The 26,236-nt window shown below is 42.6% G+C and overlaps 1 protein-coding gene across 1 annotated transcript; it reads left to right on the forward strand.

The window, feature by feature from the left end:
• The first annotated feature begins 406 nt into the window (after window positions 1-406).
• On the forward strand, window positions 407-13,030 carry BCAS2 (BCAS2 pre-mRNA processing factor). The gene is made up of 7 exons (XM_029948605.1): window positions 407-542; window positions 651-743; window positions 3,478-3,548; window positions 6,300-6,461; window positions 10,061-10,111; window positions 11,203-11,283; window positions 12,511-13,030. The coding sequence occupies exons 1-7, from the start codon at window positions 450-452 to the stop codon at window positions 12,635-12,637; spliced, it is 678 nt and encodes a 225-aa protein (XP_029804465.1). The 5' UTR covers window positions 407-449; the 3' UTR covers window positions 12,638-13,030.
• Window positions 13,031-26,236: the final 13,206 nt, after the last annotated feature.

The following is a 26,236-nucleotide window of genomic DNA, read 5'->3' on the forward strand; positions in this document are numbered from 1 at the left end:
GAGAAAAGTTTAAGGGTTGAAGGTGGGAGGTTAGGAGAGCAAGCCGAATCGGAAACCAGTATCTCTCCGCCAAATCCTGCTGTCAGTTCCCTCCAAAACTTTCAAAACATCCCCGCCCCACCCTGTCCCAGAAATCAGAGTCCTGCCGGCAACAATAGTCCTAACTCCACTCCAAATTGCTCCCAGTCGGAGGCAAAAAACCCGAACACGCCGGGAGACAGGAAATTGACTTGTTCCGCTGATGCTGGGAAACGCGACGTGACGTCACGTCCGCCCCAAACAAAATGGCCGGGCAATTCCCAGCCGCGGGGCAAGCGTGCCTTCAGAATTGACAACTAAGCATGCGCCGGAACCAGTGCGCAGGGCGATGTGTATTACGTCATGGCGGGCGCAGGCGTAATGAGCGGGCCTGAGTCTGCGCAGACTCAGAAAACGTGGTGAGCCTAAGAATGGCGGGTACGGGTTTAGTCGCCGGAGAGGTCGTGGTAGACGCGCTGCCGTATTTTGACCAAGGTTACGAAGCGCCCGGTGTGCGGGAAGCGGTAAGTTCGCGCTGTCGGCGTAGCCGGCTCAGCGCTCTCTGCCCCTTAGTGCTGAAAAAGCACCTTGCGAGTTGCTATCCTCGTCCTGGGCTCTGTGCTCGTTTCTAGGCTGCGGCGCTGGTGGAGGAGGAAACCCGCAGGTACCGACCTACTAAGAACTACCTGAGCTACCTGACAGCCCCAGATTATTCTGCTTTTGAGGTAAGTGTGATGTCTTGAGTGTTGCGAATATTTTGGATTGAGAGTCCTAGCCACGTAAAAGTGAATTTTAAATTTCGGCTCTAACTATTGCTTGCTTAGCTGCTATTTATTGTGTAGGGGTTATCGGTCCATTGAAAACAGCTAGATAAGCGTTTTCCGTCTTTCTTATTCTGAGCCCCACTGACGGTCTTTCTGGGGCTTTCGAACTATCTAAACATGCAAAAATTGGTGTGTACGTTTTTCAGGGACTGGCTCCTTGGCGTAATTTTTCGAAGGTATGCTCTATTCTGTAAGGTCTACACACTTGTGATCACTAAACAAGTAATTAGGAATTTTTAATGTATTTAAGCCTAATTACCTAGGTTCCGAGAACCACTAGAGGGCGGCCTTTGCATCACAGCCTAGATATTTACCGAATATATAACTGAAGTGACAGACGGTATAGAAGTAAAATACTATTTAAATATTTAGCCCAGGGGCTCCTGGGTGGCTCAGTCGGTTAAGCGTCCGACTTCGGCTCAGGTCATGATCTCACCGTCTGTGGGTTCGAGCCCCGCGTCGGGCTCTGTGCTGACAGCTCGGAGCCTGGAGCCTCCTCCGGATTCTGTGTCTCCCTCTCTCTCTGCCCCTCCCCCGCTCGCTCTCTGCCTCTCTTTCTCTCTCTCTCAAAATAAAAAAAATAATAAAGACATAATAAACAATTAAAAAAATAAATAAATATTTAGCCCAGAAGTGCACCCAAGATACTACATAGGGTGTAATCAGCTAAACGTAATGTGAAGTATCATTTCTAAATTAATAGATTGTTAGGCATTTTAGTATATGTATGTTTGGGTTTTTTCCCCCATTACAGATAGCCACGTATTTAATGAAAGAATTCTGTTATTAAAACGTAGTTACTAGGGCACCTGGGTGACTCAGTCGGCTGAGAGTCCAGTTCTTGATTTGGGCTCAGGTCATGATCACAGGTCATGGGATCTTGCTCCTCCTGGGACTCCTGGCCAAGCATGGAGCTTGCTTGAGAGTGTTTATATTTGAAGTAATGTGGGGGGAAAATTGGTTAAATTTTAACTAGAGAGAGAGGTGCTCCTATGGTATGTTATTTTCCCATGAATTTTCTGAATATTACCCAAACAAATGCTGCTACCCAAACATAGATGGTACCCCATTAAGAACTAAGTACAGGGGCGCCTGGGTGTCTCAGTTGGTTAAGCGCTGACTTTGGCTCTGGTCATGATCTCATGGTTCGTGGGTTCAAACCCTGCGGTGGGCTCTGTGCTGACAGCTCTGAGCCTGGAACCTGCTTCGGATTCTGTGTCTCCCTCTCTCTGCCCCTCCCCCTCTCTGTCTCGCTCTTTCTCTCTCTGTCTCTCACAAATAAAATGAACATTTAAAAAATGAAAAAAGTACGGTTATGCTTCCTTATCAGATTGGCTCTTGGAAATTTCAGATAACTTGACCCAGTTTTCCTTTCAGCTTTCTTAAATACAACAGATACCTCTTATCTTCATAATTAGTATACTGGTTATTTAATCCTCTTTTATAAATGGAAATTAATAATGTACCAGAGTCACCATCTCAGTCCTAAAAACAACCTTATGAACCATATGACTATGTTTATTATCCTAATTTTTTAAACGGGAAAACTGCAGCTTAAAGAAGGGAATTAGCGTAAGACCTTAACCACTCCTCAAATTGCTTTTGAAACTGCTCTTCCCAGGTGCCTGGCTGGCTAGGTTGGTAGAGCATGTGACTTGACCTCAAGGTTGTAAGTTTGATTCCCACATTTTTACTTAAAAATAAAATCATTAAGGGGCACCTTGGTGGCTCCGTCAGTTAAGTGTTCAGCTGTCGGGCACTTAGCCAGCTGTTGATTTTGGCTCAGGTTATGATCTCACGGTTTGTGGGTTCAAGCCCCTCTTGGGCTCTATGTGGAGCCGGCTTAGGATTCTGTCTCCCTCTCTCTCTGCCCCTCCTCTGCTTGCCCTCTCTATCAAAGTAAGTAAGTAAATAAACAAATAAAAACATTTTCTTTAAAAAAAAAAGAAAGAAAAAGAAAGAAAAACTGTTCTTGCGTTAATTCATTTATTTATTGGGGGGGGACCTGTTTATGAGTCTTAAATTGTACAATTGTTAGAACAGATGGCAGAACCAGTTTCTTTTTCCCTTTCCCCATTTCTCATCCTTTGAAAAGAGTAAAGAATGAAAATAGAAGCCGGAACCAAAAAGAAAGTATGGGAGTAGGCTCATAGCCCCTAAAGCAAAAGCGAATTCTTTTATGTCCAGGTCCTTTCCTCCCTCCAGTGAGTACTTAGATCACCACTGGCTTCACTCTACAGTCAACTCATTAGTTTAAAACAAATTATAATCGTGTTGTGTCTCCATCTGAGAACACTTAAAGGGGAGTGGTGGGGAGGGGTAAGATGTGGCCAGGATTGAAATTGTTTTCAAAACTCCCATCTGATTATTTATTTTGTGCTGTGGGACTAAGAACCACTGATCGAGGATTAAGCCTTTTCACTGCGGGTCCCGTTACATATTATGACGTCTGTGTGCTCTCCTGACCCGTGAGAGCATTTAACCCGGAGAAGACTTGGGTGGGGAGAGAGATGATCCATATTAATGGATAGCACCAAGTACAAATATTTCAGTTGCTTAGATTCATTATCTGTTTGGCAGTTATTAATTGTAATTTGTTGATATGATTTTGGAAATAATTCTTTCTCCAAATCAGACCGACATAATGAGAAATGAATTTGAAAGGCTGGCTGCTCGACAACCAATAGAATTACTCAGCATGAAACGGTAAGTTCTACTTCTGGGTTCAGCTCGACCAAAATTATTGTTTAATTTTAAGTTAGTAAAACTGCTGTAGCTGTTAAAATGTTGAAAAGAAAAAATTCTTATCTGATTTTGTAATTTCTATTTTTCATGTAATGGAGGTTCTTATAATCTTAATATTCAGATATGTTTATGCACTGTTATTTAAAAAAAATTTTTTTAATGTTTATTATTGAGACAGAAACAGAACATGAGTGGGGGAGAGGCAGAGCGAGAGAAAGAGGGAGAAATGGAATCCGAAGCAGGCTCCAGGCTCTGAGCTGTCAGCACAGAGCCCAATACGGGACTCCAGCCCACGAGCGGTGAGATCATGACCTGGGCCAAAGTTGAATGCTCAACTGACTGAGCCACCCAGGCGCCCCTGCAGTGTTATTTAAAAATGCAAACTATTTTAGGGGCACCTGGGTGGCTCAGTTGGTTAAGCGATGCCAGTTCAGCTCAGGTCATGATCTCAAGGTTCGTGAGTACGAGTCGCACGTTGAGCTGTCTCTTTCTCAGAAATAAATAAACATTAAAAAAAATGCAAACTAGGGGCACCTGGGTGGCTTGGTCGGTTAAGCGTCCAGCTTCAGCTCAGGTCATGATCTCACGGTTTGTGGGTTCGAGCCCCGCGTCGGGCTGTATGCTGACCGCTCAGAGCCTGGAGCTTGCTTCCGATTCTGTGTCTCCCTCTCACTCTGCCCCTCCCTGCTGATGCTCTGTCTCTCTCTGTCTCAAAAATAAATAAAACATTTAAAAAAATTAAAAGAATTTTAAAAAATTAAATTGGGGTGCCTGGGTGGCTCAGTTGGTTAAGCCTCCGACTTCGGCTCAGGTCAGATCTCACATTTGTGGGTTCGAGCCCCGCGTCGGGCTCTGTGCTGACAGCTAGCTCAGAGCCTGGGGCCTGCTTCCGGTTCTGTGTTTCCTTCTCTATCTGCCCCTCCTCCACTCATGCTCTGTCTCTCTCTGTCTCAAAAATAAATAAAACATTAAAAAATTAAAAAAAATTAAATTAAAAAGTGCAAACTACTGTATTTTAAAATCCAACAACTGAGGCACCTGGGTGGCTCAGTTGGTTGAGCGTCCAGCTTCGGCTCAGGTCATGATCTCACAGTTCATGGGTTCGAGCCCCACGTCGGGCTCTGTGCTGACAGCTAGCTCAGAGCCTGGAGCCTGCTTCAGATTCTGTGTCTCCCTCTCTTTCTGACCCTCCCCTGCTTGTACTGTCTCTCTCTGTCTCTCAAAAATAAATGAAAGATATTAAAATTTTTTTTAAATAAATAAAAATTTAAAAAAATCCAACAACAGAAGAATGGTGAATGGAATGAAGTTCATGTTTTTAAAATTTTTCAAGGAAGTATTCCTAATTAGACCTCTTCACTGATAATATATCTGGGTGAAACCGGGTTAATGGCTTTATAAGGATTCCTGCTTCGCTCTTACACAAGGCAGCATTAGAAAGCACAGAGTGCCAGGGTAGTTTGACTTCGGTCCCCTGTCTTCCCTCCTCTGTCACTTTATTCTAAATTGCTTCTGTCACAGGGGCGAAAAACCCAAACTTCTTTGTTACCTTCTCTAAAATGGAGAATTGGGTTGCTTAACATCTGCGATCCCTTTTGACTTTAAGGTCCCTGTGGAATTGTGAGAACCGCTGTGTAATCGGTCACGGCCCAGTCCTTGAGAGAGGGCCACGTGCACAGGAGGTCTAACCCCTCGGCACATGTGTAGACAGGAAGAGAGGTTTTGAGTCTGGAGAACCAGGAGACTATCCTGCTGCCTCTCTTGTGCTCCGTCCCCGCTCTGTCCTGAGCGGTAAAGGCAGAATGAGTTCCAGGACTCCTCAGTCCTGCTCCCAGGTGCTTCCGCTCTGTAGATCCTCATGACAGTAACTCCTTCGTGGCAGTATGTCTCAGAGCCTAAGTATAATGACCCATTAAACAGTGGATTGTGAAGGAAATTTAATGAGATATCACAGCATTTTTTAAAGGAAATAGACCAGGGGTGCCTGCGTGGCTTAGCTGGCTAAGTGTCCAACTCTTGGTTTTGCTCAGGTCATGATCTCACGGTTTGTGGGATCCAGGAGAGCCTGTGGGATCCTCTCTCTCCCTCTCTCGTTGTCCCTTCCCCCACTCACACACTCTTTTTCTCTTGGGAATAATGTGGAGTTTTTCCAGGAGCTAGTCAGAACACTAAAACAGAAATTAGCACTTCATCTGTAGTAACTCATCAGTAACAAGCTGCGGTTGATGAAGAGTATTTATTGGCTATGTCGGCAGTGTTCAAGATTCAGGTCCAAATGCAAACAATTATGATCTCCCTTCCGTTTTTTTCTCTAGAGCAGTGTGGGTTTGTGGGTGGAAGGCTGGATGAAGGTATGTGTTTCACAAAAATGATGGCATAGTTTTTCTTGTATCCTATTTTTTCTCTTAGTAGTTCTAAACATGTTAGTATTTCAAGTATTCTTCAGTAGCATCATTCAGTAGACAGTATTAACAATCCTTCATCTGAATATACTAAGTTTAGTGAATCAGTTCACGTTGAAGTAAACCTTTTTTTGATTACTGTATATAATGATGTTAAATCTTTCTTGTGCATGAATTGTTTTTTAGCGTGAGTAGGTTTCTTATCGCTGCGCAGTCTACACCTGCAGTCTTCTGTGGGTTTTACACCGTGCGTGGGCCTGTGAGGCATTCTGCTGGGAGGAAAGATAAAGATTTTATTGTGTAATTTCAGCTACGAACTTCCAGCCCCTTCCTCGGGTCAGAAAAATGACATTACTGCATGGCAAGAGTGTGTCAACAACTCCATGGCCCAGTTAGAGCATCAAGCGGTTCGAATTGAGAATCTGGAACTAATGTCACAGCATGGATGCAATGCCTGGAAAGTATATAATGAGTAAGAAGCTTTTTGTTTTTATAAACCCATCCCCCGCACAGCTTAAAGTGTGGAAAGGAGGATGGGGAAGTGGGATAAAGAATATAGTGGACATAGTGGACTCTCACTCGGGATCATGTCCCAGAACTACGACACCCCATCTTAAAACCCATAGCTTTGAGGCCCACCTCAGAGAGCACAAGAGAGGACTTAAACCTAAGTATATTTATCGTATAATACTGTAATTACAGGAGTTCTGAGGTCTGGTTGACAACTCCCAGCATGGTTGAATGTAATCTTTAATGTGGGGGATTGCTCATAATGCTGATTCTCATTAATTCTATGTTATGTTCTATAAACTGGCCTTAAATAATGAATTAGCAAATACTGTCATCATATCTCCTAGGGTAAATAAAGATTGTGTGTGTACATATGTACACATAGACTTTAATCTTAAATCCTAAAAACAACTCATCCTGGCAGATTCGGTTTCCTTTATTTTATAAAAGAGAAAACGGGCACCTGGGTGGCTTAGTTGGTTAAATGTCTGACTCTTGATTTCGGCTCAGGTCATGGTCTCATGGTTCGTGCCCCACATCGTGCTCTGTGCTGACCATGCATAGCCTGCTTGGGATTTTCTCTTTCCTTCTCTCTCTGCTCATCCCGTACTCACAGATGCACGTGCTTTCTGTCTCAAAAATAACTAAACATTAAAAAGAACAAAAAAACTCCATCCTTTGATCAGCTCTGTATGAAACAGAGCACCTCCTTGTTCCACTTCAGCTGATAATGTCCTCGTCCAGCAGCTCAAATTTTTCGCTGCTCCGAACGTGTTGTTAATGATCGCAGAACACTGCATGTATTGACTTTGGGGTTACAGATAAATATTTGAACAGGCAAGTTCACAGGTACAGACTCTGCAAATAATATGAATGGACTGTAAGTAAAGATTAACAGGGGAAGCCACGTGCCCATGCCAGCCACCAAGCCCCCCTTTCTATTCCATGTAACTAGCTTTAGTTTGTTATCTATCTAGGACTCTATTTTCTTATTTGTAAAATTCAGTGGTTAGATGATCTCTGTGATGCCTTTGAGCCCTAAAACCCCCTGAGTCTTCTATTAACAGTTTAAGAAGAAAAAGCCGTTGGACCCCATGGCTCCCAAAAATACATTTTTTAAGTCTTTTTCACAAAGTAGAAAAATTACATTGAGGAGCACCTGGGTGGCTCAGTCGGTTGAGCGTCTGGCTTCAGCTCAGGTCATGATCTCATGGTTTGTGGGTTCGAGCCCCGCATCGGGCTCTGTGCGGACAGCTAGCTCAGAGCCTGGAGCCTGCTTCGGATTCTGTATCTCCCTCTCTCTCTGACCCTCCCGTGCTCATGTTACCTGTCTCTCTCAAAAATAAATAAAACATTTAAAAAAATTTTTTAAAGGAAAACTTACATTGAAAAGAACATTGCTTTCAACTTGCCTAGAAGCCTTTAATAATTTCCCATTTACTGCAAGGTAAGGTCCAATCTATTAACACGGTATTCAGGGCAACAGGAGAAGTATCTCAGTGGTAGACTTTTACTCCATCCTAGGGAGCCCTCTGTCTTGTGACTGTCATAACTGCCTGGAGGCCTTCACTCACGCCTCGCCTCCTCCTGGAATGCTTTTACCTGTTCCACCCAAATCCGGTTTATTTAGGGTACACTCCAAATCCGCTTCTTTGTCTTCCCATCTTGTTATAAAGTTTCCTTTCCTTGTGAAAGGGTTTGGGGGCATTGGCAGAAAGCTTTTAGCTCTAAGGTCTTGGTACAGGATTGCTTTTAAAAAAATAAGTATTTCATTAATGAGAGAATTATGTGCTTGCGATTTTAAAGGGAAATCTTTGAGGTCAGCCCTTGATTTACAGAGGCTTGCTTAGGCTTAGCCTCATTGATGCCTCATTCAAGGACACACAGCTGTTTAGGACAGAGCTGAGACTAGAACTAGAACTGACTAGAACTTTCTGACTCATGAAAACTAGTCCCATTGGACTAGAACTCTTCTGACTCCCATGAAGTAATGCCATTAAGTTTTAATAGAAATATGTTCACAGTGCTTGAGGAGCGACATATATATAGTATAAACGTTAACTTCACTGGAAAACAATTTGATTTGCTTTATTGCAATACTCACTCTACTCTGGTGGTTGGGAACCTAACCAGCAGTATCTCTGAGGTATGCTTGTACTTAAGGAGGGCGAAAGAAAGAAGACAAACTGGGCTTCAGGAATAGACTACCGAACCTGATTGTCCTCAGAAGCATAGAGTACTTGTTGAAGTCAAAGAAAGATAAGCTCTAGGGGCCGCCTAGGTGGCTCAGTTGGTTAAGCGTCAGATCATGATCTCCATGGCTTTTAGTGAGTTCGAGTCCTGCATCGGGCTCTGTGCTCACACTCAGAGCCCGGAGCCTGCTTCAGATTCTGTGTCTCCTTCTCTCTGTGCCCCTCACCTGTTCATGCTTATGCTCTCTCTCCTTCAAAAATAAACATTAAAAAAATTTTTTTTAATCACTTCAAAGAAAGATAAGCCTGGAGAGACAACAGCTGTTTGAAGACTGAATCATGAGAGAATTGCTGCTGCGAGGGTCGGGGGCGCAGGGGTAGAGCCAGAAGAATAATAACTTAGGAAAACAGCAGGATACTTGAGTCCCTGAAGCCAGGAAACAGTACTGGATCTAGAGCAAGAGAATAGTGGGGCCGCTGTGGTTGAAATGGACCTAAAGGTGACTCTTTAGTGCCTTAAGAGGACACAGATATGGTTATGTGAATTACATCTTAATAAAAAGTGTGGAGGGGGGTTGGCACCTGCCCTTGGCGCCTGGGTGGCTTAGTCGATTAAACGTCAACTCTGGTCAGGTCACAGTCTCAGAGCTCATGAGTTCGAGCCCTGCTTCTGGCTCTCTGCTGATGGTGCAGAGCCTGTTTTGGATTCTCTTCCTCTGTCCCTCCTCCACTTGCATGCATGTGTGCTCTCTCTAAATAAAACACTTAAAGTGTTTTTAATCACTTCTCTCAGGAGAATAATTGCTACTTTATGTCACTCAGCTGCTCCCCTGTGCTCGAGAGAACCAGCTTGCATGGAATCTGAGTCGGCCTTCCATGACAGTCTTCTCCTCTCTCTCCACTTAGCAGTAGCTGGAAGAATGACACGATAAATGTGGGTATAGAAATAGGGGGATGATATGGATTTGGATGAGTACAATCATGAGTTATTTTCCATCTTCTCCATTGAAAGAAGTAATGATGGTTTAAGATGTGACCTAAGTATATGAAATCAGGGTATCAGTAAACTGGTTGGGCTTCAGAGGTTAAAAGACCTGAAATGGAATTCAGTTCTGACACTCACCTGTGTTACCTCAACCACGTTACTTAATCTTTCTAAGCTTAATGTGCTCGCGTGAGAAATACGGGTAATCATACCTACCTCAGAGAATTCGTAGGAGAATTAAATCAGCTAAATAGAGTGTCTAACGTGGTGTTTGGCACAGAGCTCAATAGCAGAAGAACTTGCATCAACGAGATAGATCACTTTCAGTTGGTATTATTACATTTTAATGTATATTAATCTGACTTTCCTCTTTTCCTTCCTTAGAAATCTAGTTCATATGATTGAACATGCACAGAAAGAGCTCCAGAGGTTAAGGTAAGTTTTTCCTCTTGTTTTCCTGTTTATTTATTTTAAGAATTTTTTTTTATATTTATTTTTTGAGAGAGAGTGCGCGCGAGTGGAGGAGGGACATAGAGAGAGGGAGACAGAGGATCTGAAGTGGGCTCTGTGCTGACAGCAGAGAGCCCAGTGCGGGGCTCAGACTCCCGAACCGTGAGATCATGACCTGCGCCAAAGTCAGATGCTTAGCTGACTGTGCCACTCTTGAGGTTTTATTTTCAAGTAATCTGTACATCCAGCGTAGAGGTTGAGCTCATAGCTCGAGATCATGTGAGATCAAGAGTCGGGTGTTCTTCCGCTTGAGCCGGCAAGTGCCCCTATATTCCTCTTACTTTAGAGTTTCAGCGAATCCTCATTAAATAGAATGAGAAGGAAAAGGGACTCCTGGCCTGTAGTCAGATGAGAGTAATAAGACTGGCTGGTCCACGGTGTGTCCAGCATCCAGTGCTGGGTTTGCCTTACTAGAGCAGAGAAGAAATAGACTTGAGATCTGAAATCAGCGCTACCAAGTCATTTGCAATTTGCAAATCTGCAGACATTGAAAGGCACTTTTAGGAGAAAATGTTGCAGAAGAACATATATAATCTGATTTAGGTAAGAAAAAAAAATCATCTTGGGGTATCTGGGGTATAGCATGCAGCTCTTGATCTTGGGGTCATGAGTTCAAGCCCCGTGTTGGGCATAGAGATTATTTTAAAAAAATTAATCTCTTCTTGAAAGTACATATGTAGGAAAGAGTTTGGGAAGAAAGAAGGAATTCGGAAAAACATCCACCAAAAACTGAACAGCAGTTAGGAGGAGAGGCACATGGGAGGAGGGGCTTCTGCTTTTTAATCTCTGTGTACATGTATGTGCGCCATGTGTTTAACTTTTCATGATGAGCATGTTTTATGAAATTTGTAATTGAAAAATAGAATAGAATAAAATTGTAATGGATTAGTCTTTTACTGTATATATCTGTTCTTCTCAGGGAATTAAAGATGTTATATTATGTTGCTTGTAGATTTTGCTGCTGATTTTCGTCTCATGTTAAAATGTAGATGGATCAAATAAATGATGTTTTACAGGAAACACATTCAAGACTTAAACTGGCAGCGAAAGAACATGCAGCTCACAGCCGGGTCCAAGTTAAGGGAGATGGAGTCAGCGTGCGTATCTTCAGTTCCCTCCTCTTTTATTTATTCATGTATTTATTTTTAATATTTTTATTTTGAGAGACAGAGCCTGAGCGTGGGGGAGGGGCAGAGAGAGGGGGACACAGAACCTGAAGCAGGCTCCAGGCTCCAAGCTGTCAGCACCGAGCCCGACTCTGGGCTCAAGCCCATGAGCGAGATCATGACCTGAGCTGAAGTCGGACGCTCAACCAACTGAGCCACCCAGGCGCCCCATTTCCATCATCTTTTAAATCACTTAGTACATTTTAAGATCAAGATTTAGTAATATGATTCACCACGGTGCAGATCCGATGCCGCAAGTGTCAAACAGATGCTGTGATCGTAGTCCCGCCCTCCACTGCCTCTGCCTGGGTCTTGATGTTGGGCTTGGTAGGCAGAGACAGGGCAGGACCACTGCTGCCCGCTTCCGGTCTCAGCGCTCCTATCTTCAGCGCAGTGTTTGTGCTCCGGAAAGGAGTCTACTTCTGCTCCTTTTAAAAAGAAAAAAAATTTACCTATTTTTTAACTCATGAGGGAGGGAGATTTCATACTTTGATCATTCGTGTCCAGTTTTTTCCCCTGTGTTTAGGTATTTTACTTTTAAAATGTTCTTCATGTACACCGTTAAGTTTATATGAATCCCTAAATATAACCAGGAATTTTTATACTATTTCTTTTTTGCTTTGCTGTTTCCCTTTACCCTTCCCCCGCCCATCTTTCTTGTTTCACCTTCTCCTTCTCCTCCTCCTCCATGGACCCTGTGTTATTAATCTACTCATGTTTTCACATTTTTCTTCAAGCTAATAGAATCTCCTAAATATACATGTGTTTCTTTTCATTTGTCCTAGAGATTTTTTTCCTATGGGATTATTTCTTATTAGGTGTAGAAACTCCTCCATTTTTAACTATTGCCTCTACTCTATTTTCTCTCTATTTAATGGAATTAAATGTTATCTTCCATCACCTTGTTCTGTCTCTTCAACCATTTCTAATTTGCTTTCAAATGTTTTATGTTGAAATAATTGTTGGTTCATATTCAGTTGTAAGAAATATTATAGACTTTACGTGTCCTTTACCCACTTGTCCCCAATTGTGCCTCAGTTTTTTTAAATGGGAAGTTAAAGTGGTTCATGATATGACCCTGACTGAAAACATATATATGATAAAGTCTTCTAAGAGAAATTTTATATTAATTTTTCCTTTTTTTTTTAACTTGTCTAGTTGGGTATCCCTCGTCAGCAAGAATTATGAGATTGAAAGGACTATTGTGCAATTAGAAAATGAAATCTTTCAAATCAAGCAGCAACATGGAGAGGCAAACAAAGAAAACATCCGGCAAGACTTCTAAAGAGACAGATGAATTTGATGGGTAGAGAGGAAGGCAAACTGGGCTTTTCCAGAATATTGAGCATCTGAGCCGTGAGGGAGAACAGCACCTCCAGGAAATCGTCAGTGTTTAAATGTTTACTGTACAGCGTGGACTGTTAGATTTGTACATTTTAGCAAAATAAAAGCTTTTAGCTTGGTGGGGTTTTTGTTTGTTTTGCCATAAAAATCAACAACTTTAGGCTCTCAAAATAAGTATGACTTCAGAATAATAATATTATATCATAGAATTAATTTTGAACCAGTGGACCATATTTTGTATCCAAGAGATCTTTACTGAAAGTTTTTAACGTGTATAATAAATTGGAAACTTTTGGTTTATGTTTTTCAAATAAAGGGGTAAGTTCTAAACAGATTTGGGATTACCAAGTGAGATTTCTGAAATACAGCGTCCATCTCCGTTGTGTGTCATGATCGTCAGAGGTAACAGTGTCATAAAGCTTGATGTGTGTGGGGCGCTGTTCTAAGCACTTGAGATAGATGAACTAACCTTCCGTGAACACAGAAATCATTTGATCTTCACAGAAACCGTAGGAAGTAGATACTGCCATTCCCGTAGACACACACTTAGTGCGTGCTGATTAAGGAGCTTGTTGAGGGGCGCCTGGGTGGCTCAGTCAGTTAAGCGGCCAACTTCGACTCAGGTCATGATCTCGTGGTTCGTGGGTTCGAGCCCCTCACCGGGCTCTGTGCTGACAGCTCAGAGCCTGGAGCCTGCTTCAGATTCTGTGTCTCCTTGTCTCTCTGCCCCTCCCCTGCTCGCGCTCTGTCTCTGTCTCTCAAAAATAAGTAAACATTAAAAAAAATAAATAGGGGCACCTGGGTGGCTCAGTTGGTTAAGCGTCCGGCTTCAGCTCAGGTCAGATCTCATGGTTCGTGGGTTCGAGCCCCGCATCGGGCTCTGTGCTGACAGCTAGCTCAGAGCCTGGAGCCTGTTTCGGATTCTGTGTCTCCCTCTCTCTCTGACCCTCCCCTGCTCCAGCCGTCTCTCTCTGTCTCTCAAAAATAAAAAGCATTAAAAAAAAATTTTTTTTTTTAAATAAATAAATAAACTTGAAGTTCTATAGCTAGGAAGTCATCCAGGTGTTCGAACCAGTAGTGTACCTCTAGTTGTGTTCTAACCCTCTGCTGGTAAGGAACTGACACGTATAAGATGACTTCTGATTCAGAAGGAAATACTTGTGGCACATCTGCCTGCCATCTCCTGGAATCTTGACGTGCTCACTGCTGCTCTTCGGCTTACAGGTTCTGCGTATCCCACACCTTGCTGTAATGCAGAGTTGTGTCCATGATTCTGAAATAAAAGCTGAACATCAACAAAGCCCATTATTGGAGGAGGGGTAAGATAGAGCATTAAAACAATGTTTCTCAAGGTTTTTTTTTTTAAGTTTATTTTTGAGAGCGAGACCACACACATGTAAGGGAGAGGGACAGAGAGAATCCCACGCAGGGATTCTTACAAACTGAGATCACAACCTGAGCCCAAATCAAAAGTTGGATGCTTAACTGAGCCACCCAGGCTCACCTTTTTCTTTTTAAATTTTTTTTAATTGCTTTTTTATGATTTTTATTTTTAAGAGACAGAGCGAGTCAGCGCAAGCAGGGGAGGGAGATACAGAATCTGAAGCAGGCTCCAAGCTCTGAGCTAGCTATCAGCACACAGCCCAATGCAGGGCTTGAACCCATGAACCATGAGATCATGACCTGAGCCGGAGGCTCAACCAACTGAGCCACCCAGGCGCCCCGCTTTTTAAATTTTAAGTAGGCTCCACACCCATTGTGGGGCTGGAACTCCTCACCCTGCAACTGAGTTGCATGCTACACGGACTAAGCCAGGCGCTCCCATGTTTCTCAAGTTTTTCTTAATGGAAGAGAGAATACCTCTTGGGAGCAGAGGGTTACTGGTTTTAAGGTCATAACTTGAAGTAACTTATCCTGACGCCAATCTTTTTTTTTTTTTTAATGATATTATCGCCCCACTGGAAAATTCATTCCACTAATGCCTAATCCAATTTGCTTCACCTTGTCAGCCCCAAGATCTATCTACGGTTCCCTGCCTGAGAGACTAGACTTGACGAATCCCTGTCCCTCACCACACTCCTCTCTCCAGTGATCCTCCCTCAAATCCTCACTCTTTTGCTATTTTACTAGTGAATCCCAGCCTAGTGTAGCGACCCACTTACAAAGCTTGCATGTTTCCTCGGCGCAGGTGGGCTTGGGGTGCCAGGTTCAGAGCACGTCCCTCCACAGAAACTCCAGTCAATGACAAATGGGTAAATTAAGCTCGATCGTTCCTTTAGATTGATCATACTCCTAAAGTTTGTCCCATTAATTGAGGTTCCTCATGTTCCATAAGTAACTACACAGAGTTTGAGGCCGACTCCAGCTAAGCTAAAGGGAAAACACGTCTGCAGGACATTGGATAAAGTTCACTAAAGGCTGGTGAACTTCCTGTTTTGCAAGTCAGTTTGAGTTGGATTTCTTATCACCACATAAACCATCCTAACATAAGCCCTCAAGATAACAAGGCATTTTTTCCTGAAGATCTGTAACACTACATGCAGCAAAACACTTGATTTTTAGAGTGTTTGTCAAACAGTATACAATGTAGATTGAGATCTCTTTGGTTGTCATCCTGTAAGGGAAAATAATGAGCATAGAGAAGCGAGAAATAGCTAACTCTTCTTTATCAACTTTAAGAGAAATCGAGCTTCCTAGCCCATGTGAAAGAAAACTTTCAGTTACCATCAAATTCACAGACATATTTGTAAATTGTCTTGACTATTTTGACCACAGACGTGCTGGTCTGACTCAGTTGGTAGAACATGCAACTCTTAATCTTGGGGTTGTGAGTGTGAGTCCCATGTTGGGTGTAGAGATAACTTAAAAATCTTCAAAAAATATGTTTTAGTGGGTGTGCCTGGGTGGCTCAGTCAGTTGAGCATCTGACTTTGGCTCAGGTCATGATCTTCTGGTTCATGAGTTCAAGCCCCACATCAGGCTTGCTGCTATCAGTGTGGAGCCATTTCTATACTTTAATTTCTTAATCCTTTACTCCTCTTTCCCCTCTTCCTTTCTGCAGGTCATTCCAGTCCAGTATTACTGCCACCCCAAATAAGCACTTAGGGTATGTTTCACAGTTCTGGGGATTTGCTCGGCTTAGGTAGAGTACTTGGGGATTCTCTTACAGTTGTAGTCAGATGGTGACCAGGACTGGTGTCCTCTCGATAGATTCATCACTTGTATCTGACACACGGCTGCGAAGAGTCAAACTGAGAGCTGGGACATTCAGGAAATCCTGGGGCACCGCTCTCTGTCTGCGTGGTTTCTCTTGCATGGAGGCTTCAGGGAAGCCAGACTTCTTACATGACAGCTCTGGGCTCCAAAGGCATATGTCAGAGAGTCCAGCACAAGATGTATTACCTTCTATGACTTGGACCTGGAAGTCACACTGTTACTTCTGACCTGTTGTATTTGTTAGAAGCAAGACAGTGAAGCCAGCCCACATTCAAATGAGAGGAATCAGATTCCATCTCAGTTGGGAGTAATGTTGAATTTGTAGACCTATTTGGTTTTTCTAAACTTAGACATGTTTTAATATCCCTCCCACTCCCTGTCCACCTTCAGTCCTAAAGTCATTAGATGGAGCAGAGCAAAGTAGGCATCCACATAGAGCATGGGCCCTAAGTCCATCCCGGTGCTGTCCTTAGAAGAGGGGAAGGGACCCCCCCTCCCCCACCACACACACACATACATGGAAGGCGTTGTGAAGACAGACCAAGAGAGGAATACCACGTAAAGACAGATTGCAGTGATGAGTCTACAAGCCAGGGAATTCCAAGGATTGCTGGCAACCACCAGAAACTGGGAGGATGGATTCTTCCTAGAGCCGTCAGAAAGAGCATGGCTGTGCTGACATCTTGACTTCAAACTTATAGGCCTCAGAACTGTGAGACAGTAAATTTCTGTTGTTTTAGGACACTCAGTGTATGGTATGTTCTCACAGCAGCCCTGGTAGACTAAAAGATATGTTTCAAGAAAGAGCCACAGTTCAGTTGAAAACAGGCATGATGGCAATGGATACACACAGGCTGTTACCCATCACTCCATCCCCTGCTCTCTGCCCTCTCAGCACGAAATATGAAGTATTTGGAGCACCTGGCTAGCCTAAGAGAAAAAAAAGCCTAAAGTTGTTGAAATTGACAGTTTTTAACAAATGAGCCAGCCAAGTCACTTAGTAGTGATGCTCAACACCCCTCCCACTCCAACGCTAGAGCTTTTTTTTTTTTAATTAGAGCACGAGTCGGGGAGAAGCAGAGGGGAGAGCGAGAAAGAGAGAGATGTAAAGAATCTCAAGCAGGCTCCATGTTCAGTGCAGAGCCTGACGCAGAGCTCAATTCCACGACCCTGGGATCATGACCTGAGCCAAAATCAAGAGTTGGATGCTCATCTGACTGAGCCACCCAGGTGCCCCTCACACACGCAGCTTTAATCTGTGTTTTACTTTCCCACTCTTAAATAAAAACAATCAAGGATTACCAGATAGATAGCTAAGAGACTTCTTTATCATGAAAGACAAGGAACAAAAACAGAGAAAACCCTGGGAGGAAAATAACAGATGGAGAAAGAAAAATAAAACCTTTTATTTGTTTTGTTTTTTTAAGAACCATGACCTCAAATGGGGTACCTGTCTGGCTCAGTCAAAACATGCAACTCTTGATTGCTGAGTTATGTGTTCCAACCCATGTTGGGGGTTGAGCTTATTAAAAAAGAAGAAGAAGAAATATATCCTCAGAGAAGTAAGAAGATAAAAACAAGATACAATTTTGTTAAGGGACACCTAGAGAACAAAACAACTCCTAGGACTTAAAAAGCACAGTAGCAGAAATTAAAACTCAATAGAAACGTTAGGAATTTAAAAAGTTGACAAACTCTTCCAGAAAGTGGAGCCAAACAGGCAAAAAAAATAGAAAATAGAGGGAAAAAATAAGACCAATTCAGAAGTTCAATGTCCAAATATTTTTGAGATTTAAAAAAAATCCAAAAAAATAAATAAAAGCAGAAGAAAAGAGGAAATTGTCAGAAAAATAATTCAGAATTTTCCAGAATTGAATGATATGAGTTTCCAGGTTTTAAGGTCCCAGAACAACAGATTAAAATAAACAAACTTCAAAGCATATTATTTATGAAGTGTCAGAACACTAAGGACAAAAACGATTCTGCAAGATCTTGGGGAGGCATGTCAAGAATTGGGAATTCATTAATGCTCACTAGAACCATATCTGTGGCATCCTCTAGACAAAAGATGAGGATGGTGGTGCATTTGCTCTTGAGCTCCTTGCCATGAACCCAGGAGGGCCCTGGCAGGCATTGGGTATCTAACAAAGGATACGAGGACACTTCCCAAAGAAGAGAATACAGAAACAACCTTGAAAAAAAAATCCAGAATCAAAGTATCTTTGGGGTTCTCAACATCAATTCTGGAAGCTGGAAAGACAAAGGAGTGGTGCCTTCCGAATTCTTAGGAAACATCTCTAACCTATAATTCTATACCTAGTCAAATTATTAGTTGGGGATAGAATAAAGAATTTCAGTCAAGTGAGATATCAAAAACACACCTACTACCTGAGTAGCCTTTCTTAAGGAGCTGCTGGAGGATGTACTCTTCTGATCCGTGCCCTCGTGAAAAAGACCCTAGAGAATTCCCTCCCTCTTCTGCCAAATGACGGCAGTGAGAAGACGGCTGTCTTCTAGACACCCCCTCTATACGTAGCTAGGTGGTGCTTGCTTCTCACTATTTATATTAACTACCTTTCCTGTTTCTTTATCCTAGATCTTTATAGTAAGCTGAATAACGGCCCTGACACATGTTCGGATCGAAGTCCCTGGGACCTGTAAATGTGTTACTTTCCTTGGCAAAAGGAATGATGCAGATGTGATTGAATTAAGGTTCATGAGATGGGGAAATTGCCCTGGATTAATCTGGTGGCGCAATGTAACCAGAAGGGTTCTTACAGGAGGGAAGATGTCGGAGAGGGGAGAAGTGCGATGATTTAAGTCTGAAGCTGGCTTGGCATTAGCTCCTGTTGTACAGAGGAAGCCTCTCTTTAGAGGGAGAGAATAAGGCCAGAAAAGACTGGGAAACCCAAGACATCAGCAGAGGTGGTGTCTATGGAGAGCCCACTTCCTGGTTCACAGACAGCTATCTTCTCACTGGGTCGTCATGGGGCAGAAGAGGGGAGCGAAGTCTCTGGGGTCTCTTTCACAAGGGCACTAATCCTGTCCTGGGGGCTCTACCTCCAGAATCTCATCACCTCCCAAAGGCCCCACATCCAAACCCCATCCATTGGGTATTGGATTTCAACATAATGAATTTGCGGAGCGGATAGGGGACACAAATATTCAGTCTATAGCAGAAAGCAATATTCAAATCATTGGTTGACGGCCCCTGAGAGAAGATAAACACTCTCTGGGTCTTGTTCTGGTTACGGCTTCCCTGACAGCTACAAAAGTCTATTCTTGGGAAATCAGGGAACAAGGTTGTAAGTGAATCCTGGGAAGCAGAGGGCTTAGCATTGCCGGGGTTTCTGGCAAGGCTGTGACGCAGGCTAGGGACTGCACATTTGGCAGAAATGTGAAATCATGACCTAGCTAAAATCAAGAGTTGGACACTCAATTGAGCCAACCAGGCGCCCCAATAACTTGTCTTTTAAAATATACAGATTCAAGATTATCCCTATAATGTCAATCTTACTTGATTAGATTTTTTTTTTTTTTTGAGCAAGAGAGAGAGCACAGGGGAGCTACAGAGGAAGAGGAAGAGAGAGAAGGAGCTCTAAGCCCCAGTAAGGAGCCCCACGTGGGGCTCAATCTCACAACCTTGAGATCATGATGTGAGCCGAAATCAAGAGTCAGATACTTAACCGACTGAGTCACCCAGGTGGATTGGATTGGATTACTTGGTTGGATTCTTATATATCTTTTAAGAAGGAAAGAGGGTAAACTCAGAGCACACCGTCTCAGTGACTTACTGCAGCAGGGACTACGACTTGTCCCTCTAACATACGTTATCCCGTTTTATAACAGTAGAAGTTTTGGCTGGGCACACGACTGCTTAGCTAAACACTGATTTCCTAGCTTCCCATCCAGTCATGTGCTCACCCCATGTGACAAGGTTGTGCCCAATGAGATAGGGCCTGAAGTGATGTGTGCAACTTGCAAGTCATGCCCTTAATTTCCCCATTCACCAACCAGGAATCTTACACCTGGGTAGTGATAACTTAGCTAACGTCACACCATAAATTACTGTCAAGCTAACATTAGAAGAAAGGGTGGCATATAGACAAGGGAAAAGGAGGATACTGTGCTGATAATGATGTGAACAATATGCTTTGTATTTACTTGACTTAAATGATTAAATAGTCTGTCTATGCTCCCTAGCAGTAAATTTCCATTTTAATGAGATCTGGATACAACACAGCAATTCATATTCATTAAAATGAGATTTTACTTTACATTAAAAACCATTAAAATAACTGCAACATTTTGACTTACTTTCAGTTAAACTTTGGTTTCCAAAGCTGATTTTGTACCATTATAAAAATATTAATTACAAGAGAATGTCAAACCAGCTGAAGAGAACAGAAAGAAGTACACTAGTACTATTAGTTTATATACAGTTTGCTACAGATAAAAGTGCCTTTTGTTAAAGATTTAATTTTTTTTAAAGTAATCTCTACACCCAGTGTGGGGCTCGAACTTACAACACCGAGATCGAGTTACATGCTCCACTGACTGAGCCAGCCAGGTGCCCCTAGAAATACCTTTAAAATAGATATTAACATTTTGTTATAACGAAATTTTGTTCATGTGAGTACATAATCTCATTATGCAAAACTTAGAAATGAAATGGAAGGTACCCTAATGTCCCATTATATTTCAGTAAGTGAAAAGAAATGCTTTAAATATAGTAGGAGAAGGAGAGGTGTGAAAACCCAAAGATCATTTTCTCTCTCCAGATCTTGAAAATTTTTGGTCAAGTAATTTGGGTATGAGCTTATGTTTACATAATTAGGCAGTTAAAATTCTGTCAGTGTTTCCTTCTACTATACAATCAAATCCTTCAATAAGGAAAGGTATGGGTACAGCTTAGAAAGAAGCTTTTTTAAACTGAATTTTGTTAATGACTGTATATGTTAGGCTTTTGCTGAAAATTATAGTTAAATTTTAACTGCTCACTAAAAATGGCCCTCAAAACATCTGCTTCACCACACTTCCATGACCCTTGCCTTATTTTATGTCTTGTGCTCACTAAGTTTGAAGGTCTCCCCTTCAATCCACATTGTTATTCTGTCCTACTTTTAAAAAAGAAATAACCTGTTTCTTTATTTTATTTTTTTACATTTATTTATTTTTCAGAGACAGAGCATGAGTGGGGGAGAGGCAGAGAGAGAAGAAGACAGAATGTGAAGCAGGCTCCAGGCTCTGAGCTGTCAGCACAGAGCCTGACGTGGGGCTTGAACACACGAACCATGAGATCAGGACCTGAGCCGAAGTCAGGCACTTAACCGACTGAGCCACCCAGGCACCCTAGAAACTGCCTATTTCTTGCAGTACTTTTGTTTGACCATAGAGGGTACAAGGTCATTAAAAAGTCAAATAAATTGCTTGTGCAACAATTCCTAAGACCTGCCTGCTCTCCATTCCATGACGGGAGAAAATGGAGACCGTTCATTTACTCTGATGTTTCGCATAAAGAATTCTTCTGATTTTTCCCAGAGGTTAAATTTAATCTCACATAGAGATTAAATTGCTTTCATTGTTCAAAATATAAAGGGTGCCCAACTCACCAGAAAAATAAAAGATGATGAACTTAGCCTGCTAAACTGTCAAATTCACACAGGAGAGCTGCAAAGAAACAGTTCTACTGTATATAAAATAGCAATTACTTTGCCACCATTATTCTCAATTTCTAACAAAAAAGAAACAGTAAGAGATATTGATGAACTTCCTTTATTACAGTCCTTTTGCATTATGTTGTTCTATAAAAAATGCAAAAAAAAAATGCAGCGATAGTAGGGGCACCTGGGTGGCTCATTCAGTTAGGTGTCTGACTTTGGCTCAGATCATGATCTCCTTATTCATGAGTTTAAGCCCCGCATAGGGGTGCACGCTGCCCATGTGAAGTCTGTTTGGGATGCTCGCTCTTCCTCTGTCTCCCTGCCTCTCCCTCCCTTTCTCTCTCTCTCTCTCAAAATAAATAAACTTTAAAAAAAATATTTACAAAACCAAAATTTAGAGAGGTACCAGATATCTTAATACATCGGAACTTTCTTGTGTCTTAAGAGAGAATAAAGTGAGTGTATCTTTTTATGTTAATACCAACTAATCAATTGTAATTGGTATAATTACTATGTTGCTATTTTCTCCTAGCATTCATTATTGCTGAATACACAATGATAGCACAGGATATAATTTATTCTTTGGCAATATGTCAATTGCAGGCACTGCATTTTCAATACATGTTTCCCTTTGCAGAATTTGTAGTTTTAATTTTTTTTAATGTCTTATTTATTTTTGATACAGACAGACAGAGCATGAGAGGGGGAGGGGCAGAGAGAAGGAGACACAGAACCGGAAGCAGGCCCCAGGTTCTGAGCTAGCTGTCAGCACAGAGCCCGATGCGGGGCTCAAACCCACGAACATGAGATCTGACCTGAGCCGAAGTCGGACGCTTAACCAACTGAGCCACCCAGGCGCCCCAGAATTTGTAGTTTTAAAGAGTGCAGTGTAAGTCCACCTACTTCAGGGTTAAAAACTTGATAGTTTTAGTGGGCAGTGAATGTTACTTGTTTCTAAACTACATCTATTAATCTTGTAAGGGAAAGGGCATTTGAAAAACAAGGCATCGTAAGGACAAAAAAGTGACGTAGGCCATCAGCAATATAGATGCCCAGTCTCTTCAGCCCCTTTCCTTCCCTCAAAGCTGCCAGACTGATCACTATCTTAGCAAGAGATTCTGCACAAGCAATTGGATGCTATGGACACTTGGTGGCAGCCATTTCAACAGTGCTCACCACTTTACCACCAGTCTTTGAATGGCAATATTTTGTTGCCCATTTTTATTCGAACTTTTCAATTTCTGGACTTTGTTCCCGGTGCTTAAAACCTGAAGGAGAGTAATGCGCTTAGCAGAGAGGCATCTGGTAGTATAATGGTTGGTAATTTAAAAAGAAAATGTGGCGCTGAGGGCAAAATCTATAAAGGTAAGATATTTTGGACACTGCAAAAAAAAGAAAATCAAATGGGGTCACAGTTTCTTAGTGACCTGAAACAGCTTTTTGTAAAATTTCCAGCTATGGACCAGCCCCCTCTGCATGCCACCTGTGACCTCCAGGTGTCTGACTGTACCAGGCGCCCAGCGATGTGCTCTGTTAGCCAAGAGTATATCCTGCCAAGACATGGTTACCACTGACTTGTTACTTCATTGCGTTCGGTGTTCATTATGTCTACTTAGCTCTTTGGAGCTACACCCCCCTCACAAACTGAACCAATGCTTATACTGCCAAAGGGGTATGTGATCTTAGTGTTGTGGGTTCGATAAAAGGTAGTGCTCGGTGTTCTAAAGTACAAAACATCAACGTTGTTGAGGAAAACTGCCCAAACCAAAATCTGGGCTTACCAAATGTTTTACGCTTCAACCTGTAAGCAGCATAGATGAAAAGTCGTGTGAAAATGCAATGGTCGTGTGTGTTGTAGTTCCGTTCCCCAGGAGAAAAATCTAAGATGGAAACTAGCCTGCAGGGTATTTATCAGGAGGTCTCCTTGGCATTGGCACCTTTGGAGGAATGAAGGAAGAAGGCTTAGGCAAGAGATGTTGAACTTCTGATGCAGTGGCCATGAAAGCCTCAGTTGCCTTCTGGGAGGTCTGGAGCAGTGATGATACTTTTGAGTGTTTCTGCAGTGGAGTGGGTGGGATGGGCCTCAGTTAAACCCTGTCAAGCAGTTGTTGAATGTGGGATGCTCCTGGTGAAGTGGCACGGCATTGGGACAAGGTGGCTCTCTGCGGCCAACGGCAAGTTCCAGAGAGGGACATAGCTAAAAGCTGTCAGCTGTCCACTTGCCAAGAAGCTAGAGTGCTTCCAACTGGTATGGGCGTGATCTGGGGAGCACACCACAGCACCCACCACCGTGTGAAATTGGCAATGGGAAGAGGCGGAATAGCAGTAGACATTTTGTGTAGTAAAAATAGCTGAGCTCAAACTGCCTACATCTTGTACCTTCAATGCGTCACAGCCCTGCCCAAGCATCTACAGTAGCTCCCTACTGCCTCCATTCAACTCTAAACACCATTCTCTGGTATATAAAAACCACCACAACCTGCCTTACCTACCCATCGTTAACCCTCCTCCCATGTGTTCCCAACTGAGATCTTCACTGAGGTCACTGAACTCACTTCTTTATTTCTGCCCATGCTCTTCTATCTATATCCAGTAAGCTTCCATACACATACTATGGTACTTTCTTCCTTCTCTGGATTTTCAGCCCACAGGCTATGCCACAAATTCAACCCTTAATTATAAACGATCTCTATCTCCAGTGGCTTTTGGTATGTGTTGGGAGGGGGCAGGGAGGGTCCCCAGTAGACTGAAAACTCCTCCACAGCAAGGATTGGGCCTTGTATCTTCCCCTACCTTCTACCATGTTAGTGGGCATATGATTGGACATTAAACAGATTCAGAGGTTTAGAGACAAAGGAGACTTCAGGGACCACTCAGTCCAACCTAATTTTACAGATGATTTAACAGAGGCTCAGAGAGATGAAGCTGTAATCCTCCTCTGAACTCCCACATTACTTTGTATGGTTTTTTTTGGTATTTATTGCTTTCCATTTTCTATGTTGATTGTCTTCCTACCTGTTTTACCAGTTTTACCTACATTCTTATGAGCTATTTCTCTCCTGCCTGTTATTTACCTGCTGGGGTTCCCTAAGGCTCTGTTGGGTTGTTTACCCTGGCCCATCCATTTCCATAGGCTTCAATTACCACTGACAAACTGAATGACTCACTAATATGTTTTTTTAGCGAGGACTCTCCCGGCAGTGGTCCATGGACAACTCCACTAGATGTTCTGCAAGATTCTCATTCTTAACTTGTCCTGATATCTCCCTAATCCCGTATCCAACTAACCACCCAATTCTACTCATTTACTTTGGAAATGTTGCCTGAATCCTGACCCCCCTCTGCATATGCTGCCACATGTCATAAGTTCAGGTCTTCCTCGTCTCTGAAGAGTACGAACAGGCTCTTTCCTTGTTCTCCTTGTAACAATTCTTTTCCTACCACTTCACCCTCAAAGATTATACCAGAGTAAGCTTCCTTCTAAAATTAACCTAGGGGCGCCTGGGTGACTCAGTCAGTTAAATGTCCAACTTCAGCTCAGATCATGATCTCGTGGTTCGAGAGTTCGAGCCCTGCATCGACCTCTGGGCTGACAGCTCAGAGCCTGGAGCCTGCTTCAGATTCTGTGTGTCCCTCTCTCTTCCCCTCCCTGGCTCATGCTCTGTCTCTCTCGAAAATAAAATAAAAAATAAACATAAAATAAAATAAACCTCATATGTCACTCACTCCTTTCTAAATCTTCTTTAAATTTTTCTTTAAATATTTTCATTGATGGGAAATACAAATCAAAACCACACTGAGATACCACCTCACACCAGTGAGAGTGGCTTAAATGAACAAATCAAGAGACTGTAAATGCTGGTGAGGGTGTGGAGAGACAAGCACCCTCCTACACTGTTGGTGGGAATGTAAACTGGTGCATCTGCTCTGGAAAACAGTGTGGAGGTTCCTCAAAAAACTATTAATAGAACACCCTTATGACCCAGCAATAGCACTGCTAGGGATTTAGCCAAGGGATACAGAAGTGCTGATGCATAGGAGCACATGTACCCCAATGTTCATAGCAGCAATGTCAACAATAGCCAAAACATGGAAAGAGCCTAAATGTCCATCACCTGATGAATAGATCAAGAAGATGTAGTATATATACACAATGGAGTATTACATGGCAATGAGAAAGAATGAAATCTGGCCATTTGTAGCAAGATGGATGGACCTCAAGGGTGAAATGCTAAGTGAAATAAGTCAGGCAGAGAAGGACAGATACCATATGTTTGCACTCATAGGTCTAACAGGAGAAACCTAATAGGAGACCATGGGAATGGGAAAGGGGGGAAAAAGAGTTGGGGAGAGGGAGTGAGGCAAATCATAAGAGACTTTTGAATGCTGAGCACAAACTAAGGGCTGAAGGGGGAGGGGGGAAGAGGGGTGATGGTCATGGAGAGGGGCACTTGTGGGGAAGATCACTGGGTGTTATATGGAAACCAACTTGGTAATAAACTATATAAAAAATTGCATGACTGGTCATCAGATCAGAATTTAAACTCATCCTTCAGTGGGTTGTAATATCTTTTATAAGTTATCATATGGTACTGTTTACTATAAGAAAATTATTCTTAGCACACAAAGTTTTGGGTTGAGGGCAATAAAGTTTGCGAGTT

This window comes from Suricata suricatta, chromosome 8, assembly GCF_006229205.1.
Source record: "Suricata suricatta isolate VVHF042 chromosome 8, meerkat_22Aug2017_6uvM2_HiC, whole genome shotgun sequence".
NCBI lineage: Eukaryota > Metazoa > Chordata > Mammalia > Carnivora > Herpestidae > Suricata > Suricata suricatta.

Excerpts from the sequence above, each read along its gene's own strand:
- BCAS2 (XM_029948605.1), top strand. The coding sequence starts at position 450 with ATGGCGGGTACGGGTTTAGTCGCCGGAGAGGTCGTGGTAGACGCGCTG. Across the intron at positions 3,549-6,299 it reads GAATTACTCAGCATGAAACG|CTACGAACTTCCAGCCCCTT; the intron begins GTAAGTTCTACT and ends GTGTAATTTCAG. Across the intron at positions 6,462-10,060 it reads GCCTGGAAAGTATATAATGA|AAATCTAGTTCATATGATTG; the intron begins GTAAGAAGCTTT and ends TTCCTTCCTTAG.